Source organism: Herpailurus yagouaroundi, unplaced genomic scaffold (genome assembly GCF_014898765.1).
Source record: "Herpailurus yagouaroundi ecotype Mexico unplaced genomic scaffold, PumYag 159, whole genome shotgun sequence".
In the NCBI taxonomy this organism is placed as follows: Eukaryota; Metazoa; Chordata; class Mammalia; order Carnivora; family Felidae; genus Herpailurus; species Herpailurus yagouaroundi.
The window spans coordinates 52,939,606-52,957,704 of record NW_024412400.1 but is presented as its reverse complement, the minus strand read 5'-3'; the positions used below and the strand labels follow the sequence as shown (position 1 = coordinate 52,957,704).

The 18,099-nt window shown below is 34.9% G+C and overlaps 1 protein-coding gene across 5 annotated transcripts in view; it reads right to left on the bottom strand.

Annotated features, from left to right (window-relative positions):
• Positions 1 to 920: 920 nt before the first annotated feature.
• The window catches only part of MLF1 (myeloid leukemia factor 1), a 38,366-nt gene continuing 21,187 nt past the window's right edge, over positions 921 to 18,099 (bottom strand). The window contains exons 2-8 of one of the 5 annotated variants that reach the window (XM_040480600.1): positions 17,067 to 17,214; positions 12,591 to 12,632; positions 8,950 to 9,033; positions 7,499 to 7,627; positions 5,398 to 5,557; positions 3,700 to 3,838; positions 921 to 1,268 (exon numbers count right to left, since the gene is read on the bottom strand). In XM_040480600.1, coding sequence (XP_040336534.1) covers positions 1,163 to 1,268; positions 3,700 to 3,838; positions 5,398 to 5,557; positions 7,499 to 7,627; positions 8,950 to 9,033; positions 12,591 to 12,632; positions 17,067 to 17,214 — 808 coding nt within the window. In that variant the 3' untranslated portion in view covers positions 921 to 1,162. Of the gene's footprint in view, positions 1,269 to 2,416; positions 2,487 to 3,699; positions 3,839 to 5,397; positions 5,558 to 7,498; positions 7,628 to 8,949; positions 9,034 to 12,590; positions 12,633 to 17,066; positions 17,215 to 18,099 lie in introns of those variants that run through there. The other 4 variants (XM_040480602.1, XM_040480601.1, XM_040480604.1 and 1 more) reach the window with 4 other exon arrangements.

Genomic DNA, 18,099 nt, shown 5'->3' with positions numbered 1-18,099 from the left:
CAGGAGAGCATAAGCACAATCACATAGGTCTACTTCCAAAGTTAAAAAAAACAAGATGTTAAGATTATGAAGTGATAGTGGATTTTCTGTTCTTTTTTTCCCCCCTTGAAACAGAACTTAAGAGTTAAGATTTTATATTCTCACAAACTTCAAATCTAACTTCTATAAAAACAGATTAATGTTTGAATTCTAGAATAAAAGAGCTAAAGCTGAATTTTTAAATGGTATAAAAGAGAACAACTGATTTACTAAGTACCTTGCTCAAACACACAATCTCCTGTCTAAGAAATTTTGAGACAATCAATCATTCAAGTTTACAGAATACCAAATGCATTTTTCTAAATGTCACAAAAGGCTGAGTAGAGTTTCTCCAAGGACACTCCAACTTTAGAATGTTAACTGTGGAGACAGATTAAGCTGTTTGTAGGAAAGAAGAGCAGAAATATGCTACCTTAATAAGTTAAAGAGAAAGGTCAATATAAAGTCTGATGAATGTTAAAAATGTAATCTAGAACAAAAAAGAATATACTATAAAAGAAATTATAAGCCTAAAACTCATATATATTAGCAATTTTAAATCCCTTGAAATTTAGAATTGATTATTTTTCATGTAATTTATCAAAATAACTAATTTCTCATAAAACAGTACTAGGGTGCTTTGCTTTATTTTTTTTTAAATCTTTAAGCTAGCTGGCTACATAACACATAAAATTTGATTTAAATAATATTTAAATAATTTTATCTTTATTAACATCACTGTAGTATTATTAGTGAAAACCAAGACTATTTTTTTTACCATTTTACTTTCTTATAATTAATACATATGAGAAAACTAGTTCTAAATTCAATCTGGAACATATAAAAGAACACATAACCAATAGGAAGATAACTGAGAAAGCAAAATCAGCTTTAAAAATCAGTATGTTTTAAAATAAAGAGTTTTATAAAAGTTTAGCAACTTACTTAAATTGTTGAAAACCAAAGTTTTATTCCTAAAGTAGGGACAATATAAAGCTAGCACTTCCAAGATCATTCAGATATCAGAAGAAAGTTGTTAAGTACAGTACTGATTTAACATGGGATTGGTCTTATGTGTATTACCCAGCACCATTACTTTCTCTGCTAAAACAATCAAAACTAAACAAATCAACTGCAAGGCTATTTATTTTTTGTTGATTTTCACAGGTGATCCTTTGATGTTGAGTTTGTCCACAAAAACATTTGATCTTCTTCCATGTTCAATGGCTGGACTTTGATGAGGTTTCTCCCTGAGAAATATAATATGAACATTAATACCATTTTTTAAATGGCCAATGGTTTACAATTCAATACAAACATGATAAAACCACTGTAATTTATAGAGTTTTATCTAAAAATTCAATGATAGCTTTCAAAAACACATGGGAGGGGTGCCTGGGTGGCTCAGTTGGTTGAGCATCCGACTTCAGCTCAGGTAATGATCTCACAGTCTGTGAGTTCGAGCCCTGAGTCAGGCTCCTGTGCTGACAGCTCAGACCCTGGAGCCTGCTTCAAATTCTGGGTCTCCCTCTCTCTCTGCCCCTCCCCCACCCATGCTCTGTCTCTAATTCTCTCTGTCAAAAATAAATAAACATTAAAAAAAATTTTTTTAAAAAGCAAAACACATGGGAGACTATTTCATTAACATTTAAGAAAGCAACAGCTACTTTCCTGAGATGTTTGACATGCTAGCCACTAGCCACGTTATTTAAATTTAAATTAATTAAAATAAAATAAAGTTTAAAATTCAGTTCCTCAGTTGCCTCAGCCATATTTCAAGTGTGGTTTAATAGCCACATGTGGCTAGAGGCTACCATATTGGATGATATAGATACATAACATTTTTGTCATTGCAGGAAATCATTTCAGAAAGTTCTATTAGACAATACTAGTTTACAAAAAATGCCACTGATGGGGCCACAGATGTAAGATCATCTATAAAGAACATGTTTTCGGGGTGCCTGGGTGGCTCAGTCGGTTAAGCATCCGACTTCAGCTCAGGTCATGATCGCACAGTCCGTGAGTTTGAGCCCCGCGTTGGGCTCTGTGCTGATAGCTCGGAGCCTGGAGCCTGCTTCCGATTCTGTGTCTCCCTCTCTCTGACCCTTCCCCGTTCATGCTCTGTCTCTCTCTGTATCAAAAATAAATAAACATTTAAAAAAATTAAAAAAAAAAAGAAGAACATGTTTTCTCTAACAGGGACCTGGATTTCATAATCATAATTAGCACTGTAAAGTTTTTATCAACAAACTTTTCAAAGTGAGACAAATATTGTCTAAAAGTAACATGGGAGCAAATTTTCTATAGAAAATATTAGGGCTCTAAGTTCCTAAATAAGTAATTTAAAATAAAAGATGCTGGCACATGACACTCTGCACAAGGCTTCTGATTTACTTGGTACCCATTTGTCCATCGCTCGTTCTGTGAAGCCCTCCACCTTCTGCAGCAATCCTCCACTCTCTTATGGCCTAGAATAGATTTCTGTTTGGTTTTTTTTTTTTTAATTTTTTTTTTCAACGTTTATTTATTTTTGCGAAAGAGAGAGACAGAGCATGAACAGGGGAGGGGCAGAGAGAGAGGGAGACACAGAATCGGAAACAGGCTCCAGGCTCTGAGCCATCAGCCCAGAGCCTGACGCGGGGCTCGAACTCACGGACTGAGAGATCGTGACCTGGCTGAAGTCGGACGCCCAACCGACTGCGCCACCCAGGCGCCCCTAGATTTCTGTTTTCAACGTTTATTTATTTTTGGGACAGAGAGAGACAGAGCATGAACGGGGGAGGGGCAGAGAGAGAGGGAGACACAGAATCGGAAACAGGCTCCAGGCTCTGAGCCGTCAGCCCAGAGTCTGACGCGGGGCTCGAACTCCCGGACCGCAAGATCGTGACCTGGCTGAAGTCGGACGCTTAACCGACTGCGCCACCCAGGCGCCCCTAGATTTCTGTTTTAAGGCCTGGTGAAGCCTCTCTCTCTCTCTCAAGTGTAATTTTAATAGGAATTAGGTATTGTTTTCCATTTTTTCCCCAGAGAACCAAATTAAATTCTAACTCTAACATACACATTAAATGTACAAAAATCTCTAATCTTTAAGGTATGGCTTCAGCGTATTTATATTTCACAGCTATTCCAAAAGGTAATCCCAAAGAAGGCTAAAGTTTTTGAAAAATTCTTCCAAAATATCTAATATCTAATACCTAATATAGGTGCAGATATTGTTTATTATACAAGTGTCTAAAAATGCATTTGCCATTGACTTGTTAGGGAAGTTTGTTAAGCCTTTCCAATGGAGCCCCTCTCCCCTTATCATATCTCTAGACACCAATATGTTCACCTGGCATGAAATATATGACTCCTACTCTATCTAGACTAAAAACTGTTTTACAAAAATAACTATAATATATCACACTTCCTTAGAAGGATTTTAGCCCCTATCTTCTGAGGCATAATTTGCTAGTGAGTTACTAGTGATACAATCTTAAAATATTATTGGTTTTTAGATACAAATTCAAATTTGTGTGGCATACTCAGATATAATGTAAAATTATTATATTCTTCACAAAATATACTGTTGATATAAACAACAGATGTTAATCAAAACTTCCTGATACAGAGGTAAAATTTCATAACTTTTCTTCTAATTCTTCTTTAAAAAGCACAATTTATTTTAGAAATAACTTTTACCTTCTTTTAAGTTCTCGGGAGCCTGAATTCTCATGACCAACACTTCGCATCTTAGGGTTTTCCACATGGCGCCACTGTCCCGCTGGTCTGTACTTCAAAATCTCATTCTGCCATTCATCATCAAAAGCGTGAGCATCACCTGCATTAAATATCAAAATAAAGGGGCAAGTATTAAGATATCAACTGTCAGTAAATGCTTTGTTTCCACATACTTGATTCTGGCTTTGTGCTTCTATCATCTAACCTCAAGATAGATGCAGGGAAGTGCTCCAAATATAAAGGTCTTTGACTCAGGGTAATACTTCCTTTTTTGTTTGTCCCTCTTATTCCTATTGACAATTTGGTTATTGACAATCTGGTCTTTCATGCATCTGCCTGGATATCATATTATTCCACCCAATGGACCCTTTGACCAAATCATACTGATTCACAGTCTTTTTTGGGGGGGTCATCTCCTGGTGAACATGCTTTTCCTCTGTACTTGGAAACTCCTTCAATAACAAGCACTTCCTATTAACCTCACCATTTTCCTGCATAACTTGGCCTAACACACAAGCTTCTGTTGTCAATTTCCTGATAGGCTGCACATCTTGACTGTCAATTTATGTTGTTATGAAGTAGGTAATCTGACTTTGATAATAACAGCTGTTAAATGGTAATACTGTTCTTCCAGATGGCCTTTATAATGTATGTGTTCTTTCAGTAAATTTTTCCTCAACATGTTAATTATTGTGAAATACTCTTCATATGTTTAACTATGACAAAACTACAAAGGTTAAAATTAAAGAAAGGTTAAGATGTAACTTCCATCTCATCGCCGAAGAATAATTTTATCAACCCAACCTTAAGAGAATTTCTTTTACTAAAATGGTAATTTAAACCCTTTATTAAGACAAAACACTTTTTGAAAATGCTTTTTGAAAATGAGAGATGAATATAACCCAAAAACTACAATGACAAGTTAGGGCACTGAAAGGACTTAAATGCATTGAAGAATGAATATAAAATCTAGAAAATGTAAAGACTTATTTGATATATACATGATATACTATCTAACAGTACAAGGAATTAAAATCTTATCTATACAAAACTTCAAGTGTCTGCCAGTAAAGAATGGTTTAAATAAAATATGGCCTATTCAGGATAAAACTTTTAGGTAACCATTTAGAATATTTTTGAAAGACAACATCATAGGTAATTGCTTCACAATTATAATGGTGAATTAAAATAAGCACAATATAAACTAGACAATAAAATACTAATTAAAAAAAGTTTATGTGTTTATATATACATAAAACTATTAAGAAGAAATATAGTAAAACAGTAATAATGGTTATTTGAGGTTGTGATTATAGATAATTTTAATTTTCTTCTTTCTTCATTTTTTAAATATACCCCAGAAATACTAAAAAACTCATTTTGCCTACTGACAGTCTTACCAAATGACAATTCAAAAGATTGCATTTCCAAGTATAAAACAAAAAATAAGTAACATTACCAAAACCACTGTAAAAAACAGATCTACTATGAAACAATGAATACACAATTTTATTACTTTGATAAGGTAGTCCATACACGTACTATTCATAACCTACCTCAAAAGGACATCTTATGAAATGTTTCTACAGAAAACATTCAAGTTCTACCAGTACAGCTGCTGTTTTAAGAGGAAGAATGCTACTTTCTGTGACAACTTACTTTCATTCATATTGATGAACTCTTGATTGACCTCTTCGTCTCCAGTTTTGCTGTTCTTTGACTTTTTAATGACATGAGCTCTGTCGTGAAGATGATGACCAACAGCCATTTTTTCTAGTCCACTGTCAGAATCTCTCAATGCTCTCCTAGTTTCCTTTATCTATAAAAGTGAGTTATTATTTAAATATATATAGAATATTTATATTTCTAAATTTCTCAGGACCTCTTTACCTATAGAGGTAAGACCATAAATCTACAGCTGCAAAAATACTGGGTACTCAGTTCCCCTGCTAAGTTGCAGTGAAACTGTGATAATAGTTCTCTGATATTTCCTGGACTGCTCAAAATTAAAATGTCTAGGGCAAATAGAACCATTATAATCTAACCTTTTTTTCTAAATTGTAATCAAATATTAAAACAAATAACTTAATTATATAAAACTTAGTGCCTTCAACACTGTCCTTAACAAAGTAATAGTTAGGAGTACATGCTAGCATTCCTACAAATAAAGGCAACTAATTATTCAGTAGTCATGTTGATGGGCTTGAAATCTCATGGCTCCTACATATCAACTCTATGGGTCATTAGAATATTAGTGATAGCCAAAGACTATTAATAGTAGCATGGTTTGCTGTAGGATGTCTATAAATAAATTGCTTACATTTAAGATGCATGTCACTTATAGCAAGTTAAAATGAAAATGTCTGCCCTATGGCAAGAGCATCATTAAAAGGTATGTCTTCATATGTAAGAACTAAAAAATGAACTACTCACACCTATTAAATAGGCAAACCTAATTTTTTTTTTTACTGTAAGTACTAACAAGGAAGTGTAGGAATGGAAGCTCATTATAAGACTTTCTGGGAGCCAACTGTTTCAATCGCTGTGTGATAGTAATTTAGTAATTTCTAGGAAAAGATGAAGGCACTCACCTCCTACAAACCAACAATAACATTCCTAGACCTTTTGCACAAGGAGACATGTATAAAGATAAGTAAGTGAGAAATTAGAAATATCTATCAACAGAAAAATAGATTCAAAACTGTGGTATATTCATATTTTAGATAATATATAGAAGTCAAAATAAAGAAACAGCTGCACGTATCAACTCGACTAAATCTCAGAAGCATATTACTGAGCAAAGTCAAGTTGCAGAGGACACACGCAGCATGAACCCATTTATATAAAGTTTAGAAACCCATAAAATAATTCATTATATTGTTTTTGAAGCATATGTAAGTAATAAAATTGTAAAAATCTACATCAGAAAAAGTTCCAGATATAGGAAAATGGTTCTTTTTGGGGGAGAAAGTAAAAGGGAAAAGGAACCAGGGAGGGATGAGTGCATGGAAACTTAAACTGCATCTGTAACATTTTTGCTTAAAAAGAAAAGAAAGCAAGAGACAACGTAAAGCAAATAGAGAAAAACTTTATGATTTAACTAAACTGAGTGGAAGGAATATGGGTATTTATTATATTATTTTCTATATATTTTCTGTACACTTGTATTTTATGAGTTAAAAAATTCATTTACTTCAGATATAAATTAAAAATTGACACTTGGGGCGCCTGGGTGGCGCAGTCGGTTAAGCGTCCGACTTCAGCCAGGTCACGATCTCGCGGTCCGTGAGTTCGAGCCCCGCGTCAGGCTCTGGGCTGATGGCTCAGAGCCTGGAGCCTGTTTCTGATTCTGTGTCTCCCTCTCTCTCTGCCCCTCCCCCGTACATGCTCTGTCTCTCTCTGTCCCAAAAATAAATAAACGTTGAAAAAAAAAAAAATTTAAAAAAAAAAATTGACACTTATTTCACAAAACAAAGACTTTTTTCAGGTCTACTTACCTGGTCAAGATGTAAAGGTAATAGCAAACATCAATAATAGAAATTTACATGAAAAAGGCACCTGAGGTGGGGTTGGGGAGACAAAAATTGCCTTAAACTAAGGAAAGGCAGCTAGCATTACTGTTTTTCACAGTGATATGGTGTCTTCTCCCCCTATCCCTACTCCCAAAGAACTGTATCAAGCTTTAATAATTAAAATATGACATAGGTGATGTATCATTCCAAATTTTATAAAGCTCCAAGAATGCTCAGAAAATACTTACTCCTCCTGGAGCCCTACGGGTTTGAGTCGAGGCCTGGAAAACCTTTGGTGGTTCATCTCCTACTTTGGAATAAGTCATAATTGAGGAAGAACTAAATGAATGTCCATTTGGATCCACTGAAAGGTGACCCTAGAGGTAAGTATAAAATGTAAATCCAGAGAGTTTAGTCAAATATGAAGACTTATGTCAGAGGATTCAGGTAAGTAACAATACTAGCTAGACATTCTACTAAGGCTATGGTGTATCCAAATAGCACCTCCAGGAAGGTCCTAATCTCCTTCCATTGTAGGTACCAATTTTCACTCTTCTTGTGAGGAATAATAACAAGTGATTCACTCATAGATCCTGAAGTCTTTGAGATCACAGACTTGTAGCTTAGATTTAAATATAAATGCTGTGCCCTGAGGCCTATGATACTATTATAGTTAGTGGTTGACCCTTGTGTGTAATTTTGCCAACAGTGAACCAACTAGCCATATACCAAGAAGTTTTACACCTCCTGTGGGTACCAGATTGCTAGATTACTAATGTCATTAATAATGCCCTAGATTTGGACATTCTGAAATGATCCTTAGATTCTAAACTGGATGACTAAAATAATATGAGTCTTCTTCATCAATATGAAGTTATTATTATTATTTTTTTTGATGTTAATAGTACAAGTAGAAAAGTAAGAGTATTAGTACTAGCTTGTAACTATTTGGATTGCATGGATCTAATCCAGTGATTAACATCACTCCTAAAATATCTGTTTTCAGTTTTTTAGAAAAACAATACAAAACACTAAAAATTTCCTAGGTGCTACAAATCTTTTTAAGTAGACAAGTTACAAATAATTTAAAAATCTAAATTCATATAAAATGTCCATTTACAATAGTGACCTTCAGCAGAACAAATGTTTTTGAGGTTGTTTAATTTTGAAAGTTAATTAATGCTATTTTTCAAACTCATAGTTTGTAAAATCAATTTGGTAGGTTGTGACCAGGATTTTTAAAATATGAACTAAAACAGAAAATATTGGCACACTCTGTAAATAGTATGATCATTTTCTCGCAAAACTTTTATTTCAGGTATATTTTTATAGTACACAAGTATTGTGTACTGGGTCATACTGTAAGATATATTTTTCAACCACTGTGGACCATGATTAAAAAAAAGTTGAGGGGTGCCTGGGTGGCTCAGTCGGTTCAGCGTCCAACTTCGGCTTAGGTCATGATCTCATGGTTCGTGAGTTCGAGCCCCATGTCGGGCTCTGTGCTGACAGCTTGGAGCCTGGGGCCTGCTTCAGATTCTGTGTCTCCCTCTCTCTCTGTCCATCCCCCACTCATGCTCTGTCTCTCTGTCTTTCAAAAATAAATAAACATTAAAAAATTTAAAAAAAAATTGAAAGCCACTATAATATGGGTACCAATAACTGAAAATAATGTTCTCATCAATTTTTTAGTACTTACAAAGCTTCTTTGTAATTCCTGCATGCTGTTTCGCATATTTAACATCATTCGGTCCATTGCCTGAAAAGGGTTGACATCTGTACGCTACAGGATATTAGGAAGTATGTTATTAACTATATGTACAACACAAAAGAAGCAAATCAACCTTCCCAAAACAGCTGAAATTTTTTTTTCTTGATTTTTGCAGTGGGATCTCATGCAGTAATCAACCAGGCAAAGATAATTTAAGGACTATACAAAAAAGTGATTTGTTAAGGAAAAAATGGAAGCATATATACAGAATCCCAAACAACCAACATATAGAGAGTTCCAACACTATAAATTCATGCATACATACATGTATATATGCATATACACACACATATATAAATGCATGAACATATACAGATAAACACACATTCATCAACTTTCTCAAAACACAATTTAGTTAATATTTAAATGCCGAGCAGTGTCTGGGCTGGGACAGCTCTAGAATAGAATAGTTTTCAAGTTTTTCCTTCCTCCCTCTCAATACAGCAGCATGCAAATAAATAAAACTTGGGTATAAGATACCAATGTCACTTCCACTAGTACAACACAGGTGACAGAAACTGCCTGAGGGTGCAGGCTGTCCTTACATCATAAGAGGATCCAAGGGATAGAGGTTAATTCACTCTACTAGTAGGCCTGGAATTTGCCACCTACCATGGAAGGCTCAGTAGGGCATTCCCTTGAAGCATGACATATGCTTCTTTAGAATAATTAAGAATTGCTCTAGAATAGTGGTTTCTCAGCCAAGATTGACTTTGACTCTCTGGGGCATTTGTCAATAATTATACTCATTTTTGTGTGTCACAACCAAGGAGGTGTATGACTGTCATCTACTGAGTAAAGGCCAGGGACACTGCTAAAATCCTACAAAGCATAGGACAGTCCCCTACTCCCTAGAAAAAGAATTATCTGGCTTCAAATATCAATGGTGTCGGGTTGAGAAGCTCTGCTCTACAAAAATCAGTCACTGATTTTAGTTTTTATCACTAGAACACTCACCAGAACTTAAAAAATGAAGCACACATTTTAGTGTGTCACCCAACGCATTATTTACTATTATAAAACAGAAGTGTTTGATTCAAGGAACTTCTCCACTTAAACGGGAGTCTTCTGAATTCTGTAAGGGACTATAGTTTAATGCTAGTATTTCAGTCCCTCTGGAGATTCTTTTGCTGTATGCCAAGCTGGGACTCAATAAAGAATTATCAAAGGCCTGTCTCTATCTCTGCCTTCCATTGGGTTTTTATTACTTGTAACAATGGGAAATAGATAGGAAAACTAAATTCTTCTTTAGAACTTGCACTTATCACATCAGGGAACAAAGACACATTTGTGAGATACTGATACATATATCTTTGGGTACACAATGCACAATCTGCGTTTCAGGGATTCAACACAATTCAGGAAACATTCTGAATATTTTGTTTCAACACCAGGTTGAGAAATCAGGGCTGTATAAAAGACAAAATTCATGAGCGTTAGAAGGACTAGCCCAAGTAAGAAGACGAGAAGGAAGAAAAGATCAGATGTTTGGGTACATTCTGCCGTTTTCTCAATTCACTGCCACATCAGCCATTTAAAAATTTATCTGTACTTGCTGTGGGGTGGCCCAACACCTTGGAGTGACAAAAAGTGGGGGGTACAAATTAGAGCTAAGATTCCAGTGAGCTCCTAAGGACTTTGGGAACTTTGAACACATGCTCTTCTCTCTGCCTGTAATGTTTTTATACTGGCTCTCAGCATATCCTCTCATGATTCAAGTATTACCTCCTCAGAAAGGCGACCGGTCTAAAGTAATCTCTGCTTCACCTTCCATCTGTCACTATATCATTACCCTGCTTCATCTCCTTTAGTGTACTTCAAAGTACTTTATCTGAAATTATTTTGTTATTTATTGCCTGTCTTCCTTCTATAGAAATAATTTCTGTGAAGTTAGGGTTATCTTCTCTGTTTTATTCACTACTATATTCTCAATACTTTCAAAATAATTCCTAGCACACAGGAGGACTCCCTAAACATTTGATGAATAAATGAACAAACTATCTCTAACTCAGCTCAAACTCATATATTCAATTGACACCAGATAAATTGTAAACCAGATAAACTATTGCCTCAAATGCAAAATATCCCAAACAGAAATGATCCTTTGACCACCCCTGTTCTCTTATCTGTTCATATGAGTATGAATGCTCTGTTCCTTAGCTCAATGGCATTCCCATCTAGCTAATTTCTCATGTCAAAAAATGGGCATAATACTTTCCTTTTCTCTCTTTACTGTTCCTTCAACACAAGAAATCCCCAAGTTCTACCCATTCACCTCTTTAACTCTCTTTCAGACGAGATTATTTCTCTTTATCACCACGGGCATTACCCAAGTAGAAGCCATTAGTAATATTTCCCAGAACACTTTAACAGCTTCCTGGCCTCTCTGTCTCCACTGTGGTCCCTTCTAGTCTTTCTTTCCCCTATAGGCACAATAATCTTTCAAAAATGAGAACCTGACTCTATTGCCATTTTGGTGAAAATTCATCAACTGCTTCCTTATTCTTCAGATAATATCCCCAGTTCTTACCAGCACAAAAAGAAGTCCCTGATTACCTCCGTATTTTTATCTGTATCTACTCTCCAACCCGTGCTCCAGGGCCAAGTGATCCTAAACATCTTTGAGCTTCCTAGCTAACAGGTCTTTGCACATGTGTTTTCTTCTGTGTTGAACACCCTTGTTCTCCCCCTCTCCCTGCTTTTCCTGGCTAACTCCTAATAATCCTTAAGGTTCTGGAAATCTCTGATTAACTTCCACCCCAACACCACAAAAGGTCTAGGTACCAGGCTTTTTTCTATCTGTGCTTCCACAGCACGCTGAACTTCTTGATCATTTTACTGATAAGTGAGCAGTTATAGCACAGAGTGAATTTGTTGTTTGTCCCACTAATAACTCTGGTGAGGAAGGACAAATATGGTATGTCAAACTTTAAGGAGACAAAGGGCTAAAGTCTAAAAAAGAAAATAAACAAACTTTTGCATAAGAGCATAGATGCGTCCAAAGGAAATGTTCTAAGGTCATGCTATTCTCTGCTACTCCTTAGACTGCCTTTAAGTATGTTAGAAACTAGCATCACAGAAAACAAAGAAATAGCAGGAGAAAAGCTGGTTGCAGAGTAGCCATACTTGGACATGGGAAAGGAAAAGCAGCATGAGTAAGTTAACAACAGAGTGCTAGAAAAAGCAGCCAATCTGAGCTTCTGCAAATGTGCTCTTCTAGCTACAGTTTGGTACTTTTTTTATCTTTTGGAAAGTCACCACAGCATATGGAAGTGTCCAAACTTTCAAACACAACTATGGGGATCCCTTTTGTAAATCAAATGAATATTCATCTATTAAAATGCATTTTTTCTCTTTGAAGACTGATTTTATTTATGTTGATATGACTTAATTCAGAAAAAAACATGCCTGAACACTCTAAGATCAACACATGAAACAGGTTTCAGTACAAATTCTAAAAAGCCATTTTGAAATTAAGTGAAACTGCATGCCAATTCACTTTGCTTGAGTTAATGAAAAATACTTGTCAGAAAATACTGCTAAAATGGTTTGTGTCTCATGATACGAACCATACCACCAAAACTGCCAAAAGGCATAAGAGAATTCATTACCTAGGAAAAAAATCCAATTAATTTTAGTTATGATATGTATAATGACAATCCCTGAAAAAGAAAGAAATATACTACATAATCACATAGTTCTGAGCTGATAAAAATTTTAAACCATTTAATAAAAAATCCTCAACATAGATTTTAAAAATTACCTGCTTATTATTGTTATTCAAAACCATATACCACTCTTAAATATGACTGCTATATCCTATTTACCAAAAACAGTTGAAAGAAAAAGTCTTTGTTATAGATTAAGACAAACATTTCTCAAAGGAAATGCAAATTCACACCAAAGGTATAATGATTAAAGTATCATCTTTCCTTTGCTCAACTATTCCATATTTTTAAAAGATGAGTTGGGGCGCCTGGGTGGCTCAGTCGGTTAAGCGTCCGACTTCAGCTCAGGTCATGATCTCACAGTTCATGGGTTCGAGCCCTGTGTCAGGCTCTGTGCTGACAGCTCAGAGCCTGGAACCTGCTTCAGATTCTGTGTCTCCCTCTCTTTCTGCCCCTCCCTGGCTCGCACTCTGTCTCTCTCCCTCTCTGAAAAATAAATAAATATTAAAAAAAAAAAAGATGAGTTAACCTACCTATAACTGATTAAAAATAAGCAATTACCTACATTAATAACATTTCAAAAGATAAGTAGAGACATTGGGCAAAAAAATTAATGAGAATCTCCCAAGAACTAATATATAGAATAAAAAATATAGACTTCAGAAAGGATCACAAACACAGATTTAAAAATATATAGGGTCTTTGATAAAAAAATGTTAAGTATGATAAATGGAATTATCAAAATTAATAGTTCACAAATTGTATTCCTCAGTAGGTACAGATAAGTAAAAATAAAATTTAGGCAGATAAATATAAAAATTAAAAATTTTCATTACTTGGAGGTTTCAAATATTGAAAGTAAAATCTGAATTTTTGGGTAAATGGTATATGTAAGGTTTTACCATCATTCAGTGATAATTTTCTCCCTATGTAAGTTATGGTGAAAAATAGAGAAAATGTGTATTTATGTTAAATTGTATAATAAATTATATCAGATAATATATATGTATACTATATATTTAGAAGAGTAATCTCCAAAGTGCACTGAATGCACAAATAAAATTTCTCTATATCTTTTCGCTTCAAAGAAAAATATTAAATTTTTTTTATGTTTATTCATTTTTGAGAGACAGAGACAGAGTGAGAGCAGAGGAAGGAAAGAGAGAGAGGGAGACACAGAATCAGCAGGCTCCAGGGTCTGAGCTGTCAGCACAGTAGCCCTATGCAGGGCTCAAACCCACAAACCATGAGATCATGACCTGAGCTGAAGTCAGATGCTTAACCAACTGAGCCACCCAGGCGCCCCTAAAAGAAAAACATTTTAGATTGACTCTGGTGCCATCACTCAATCTAAATGTCTGATGGTCACATGTCATACCTTGAATTATAAATTGCTTAAATATATTTACAGATTAAATTATCTAGTTTTTAACAAAACTAATCCTCCCAAAATGGACAACTGGCTTAAAAATATCCCCATAGGAGCACCTGGGTGGCTCAGTTGGTTAAGTGTCTGACTCTTGGTTTCAGCTCAGGTCATGATCTCAAGGTTCCTGAGTTTGAGCCCAGCATAGGACTCCATGCTGACAGTGCGGAGCTCGCTTGGGATTCTCTCTCTCCCTCTCTCTTTGCCCCTCCCCCATTTGCTCATGTGCTCTCTCTCTCAAAAATAAACTTTAAAAAAAATAAAAAATCCCCATAAAATTATCATGAACTGAAGAAAATGCTAATAATATAAATAGGAAAACAGCATAGTTAGCTTCACCTACTTTTGTAGGAGTCTCTGCTTTCTTCATAAAATGGCTGACAGAGATGACAAATGTCAAGAAATGGGCCAAAAATTTAAAAAAAATATCAAGATGTCTAGCTGAAATGTAGATTTTCATCCACCATGCTTAAAAGCAACAGCTAATGGCTCACTGCTTAATCAAAAAATTTATAATTTCATGAGAAGAGAGAGAAGCTTTATATGAATTTTGATGAAAGTTCAAATGGACTAGGATAGCTAGCATGCTCAAAAAGCCTACTGTTTTCTTGGCTGTGCTCTTTTCAGATAGTAGCAGTCTTTCCCATCTTCTGCAGTCAATTTCTATTTGTTCCTACCTTCACATCTAGTTATAAAACACTGACTTAGAAAAGTTCAAGCTGGCAGAGAGGTCTTTTGTTGCTACTGTGTGTTTGGTTTTGCTTTAATTAATTTATTTTTGCTATTACATTTAGTCTTTCACACTTAGACATACACGTGTCAAATATATACACCCTACAGGATATAAGGAGAGCCAATCCTCACCAATATAAGTTATAAAGGCACACACACAAAAAAATGAGTCTTGGCTAAAAGAGAGGCTAAATGTTCCTTGGAAAAATCTGCTGTAACCAATTTTATTTTATTTTTTTAATTTTTTTTTAACATTTATTTATTTTTGAGACAGAGAGAGACAGAGCATGAATGGGGGAGGGGCAGAGAGAGAGGGACACACAGAATCGGAAGCAGGCTCCAGGCTCCGAGCCATCAGCCCAGAGCCCGACGTGGGGCTCGAACTCACGGACTGCAAGATCGTGACCTGAGCTGAAGTCGGACGCCCAACCGACTGAGCCACCCAGGCGCCCCACCAATTTTATAATTTATAATTATATTACAACTTATAAATTGTAATATTTTAAAAATTAAAATATTCCTACTTCCCTAGGAAAATACTCAGTACTCTTGGCTAGCAAAGGATTTCTATACAGTTTGAACAACAAAAAGTGGATTGGCGTTAGCATTCTAAGATAGTTGATAGGATATAATGTCATTCTCCACTGGGAATAAAATTGCCACTTCTTCCTTCTTCTATAAAAGCTACAAATAGCTCATTTATGCACATAAATACAAAGTACTATATACAGCCCTATTCTTGTCTTGCTATGGTTATAGCAGATACACAAAATATTTCAATGCTCATATGAAAGATAAAATTTCAGAATGTGTTAATTGATTTTCTCTGCACTCCTTGATAATTTTTCCTTTGATCTTAATTTCAGACTTTCATAGAAACTGATAACCCTAAAAGTAAAGTGTATATATATATATATATATATATATTTAAAATGTATATGTTAAATGTATATATTATTTATATATTTAAAATATATTTATATATTTTAAATGTATATATATTTATATATTTTTAAAATGTATATATATATGTATTCACTAAATGAAAAAAAGCAAATTGGAATAAAAGTAATATATATTGGAATAAGATGAAAAAGAATGTGAAATTTTCATTTAAATGGTAAATGTAGGAGTATCTGGGTGGCTTGGTCAGTTAAGCTCACTCTTGGTTTCAGCTTAGGTCATGGTATCTCATGGTTTCGTGGGTTCGAGCCTGCACTGGGCTCTGTGCTGATGGTGCAGAGCCTGCTTGGAATTCTCACTCTCCTTCTCTCTGCCCCTCCCCTGCTCACACTGTCTTTGTCTCTCTCAAAATAAATAAATAAACTTAAAAAATTAAAAAAAAAATGGCAAATGTAATTTTATCCTTCAAACCCCTTGAAATATTCAGCCTCTCTTTTAGCCAAAACTTATTCTTTACTACATATTTATAATTTATACTGGTGAGATACGGCTCACTTTTTTCCCCTAGGTTGTGACACATATGATATGTTTATATCTAAGTATGAAAGACTTATGTAATAGCAAAACTTAATTAATAGAAAACAAAAACAAACTGCTGTGGACTTTTATTCTAGAATTGCCATTCTGAAGGAAAAAGCAAGAGAAACGAAATTAACAGGGAAGAAAGTAGTTAAGGTATGTAAACATCCTAGATTTTTTAGTTGAGTACGTTTGTAACCTCCTAGCTTTGCTCTCAGATAAGACTTATGAAAATATACTGCAGTTATGCAAGATTTTTAGGTACAGTTAAAAGTTAATCTAAGTTTTGAAGGTCCAAGGAAGCCATGCAGAAGTCTGTTTTTTCCTGGTCCTATAAAATATTACACTATAGCTTTCGCTGCTTTTTTAAAGTGGGAAAAAAAAGTGTTGCATAGGTTAGGAAGGATAGTCCCCTCACCTGTTCTAGCTTAAGACATGGGAGGAAATTCTAAGATGACAACAAACTATATGCACATATGAAAAATAATGCTTTAAGTTTGGCTTATAATATATAACCCTATGGTCTTAAAGTTTTGGTAGCACAGTGGAATTCTATAGAGTTAACAATTCATTGTTAAAAAATTTAGCTTTCCAACAGGTTCCCCCTTTTATATGTAACAATTATCTCTATAACACAAACATTATTAATAGCTTAACATCATAGATATATTCTTCTGTAATAATTTTTCTCAAATTCCCATAGGACTTTCTCGCTAAGTTTAAAATAAAGAACTTACAGTCAAAGAATTTTCACCATCATCATGTCTCATGTGATTATGATCTCTTCCTCTGCCATCAGAGATGCTAAGCAAATCTCTTCCAAAAGGTTCAGAAAAACTTCTCATCATCTGTCGCATACTTTCTCGGTGTGCAATAAAAGAATCGCTGTTGAAAATACATATAATCATTCAAGAGTAAGTGTTGGAATTTAAATAATTAATACGTAGGCAGCTAAATACTACAAAGAATTATTTTGGTCTAATATTCTTGTTGAAGAGACAAGAGAAGAGTTTAGGCAAGTAGAATTATCTCGCTAAGACCTACTAACTCATAAATACAGAAACTGTTCCATTTGCTATCTACTATAATTCATCTATGTATAAATACACCTTTATTTATCCTTTATTGTATAAAAATGACAAACACAAACTGACACATCTTGGGTAGCTTAAGCCAGCAATAAGAAAAATGGCAAAAAAAAAAAAAAAAAAAAAAAGGACTGGAAAATTTTGCTACCAGGTAGAGGTCATTCTAGGTAGCCACCAATATAACTTCTACTGAGAACTAATAAAGAATGCTGGCTTGGGGCACCTGGGTGGCTCAGTCGGTTAAACATCTGACTTCAGTTCAGGTCATGATCTCATGATTTGTGGGTTCGAGCCCGGTGATGGGCTCTGTGCTGACAGCTCAGAGCCTGGAGCCTGCGTCAGATTGTGTCTCTCGGTTTCTCTGCCCCTCACCCACTCACACTCTGTCTCCCTCTCTCCCTCTTTCTCAAAAATAAACATAAAAAAAATTATGCTGGCTTATTTTTTAACTCTTATTTATGAAATATGAGCATTGAGAACTATAGCTATGTTACAACACTGTAAATATACATTATCTTAATAGTCAAAAATAAAGCTACAGATCACCTTTATGAGGCTAACTTTTGTTTCTATGAACTCTTAAGTTCTTAGAACTCTTTTTTTTTTTTTTTTTTTAAGTTTTAGAGAGTGAGACCATTCATGAGAGGGGGAGAGGAGCAAAGGGAGAGGCAGACAGAATCCC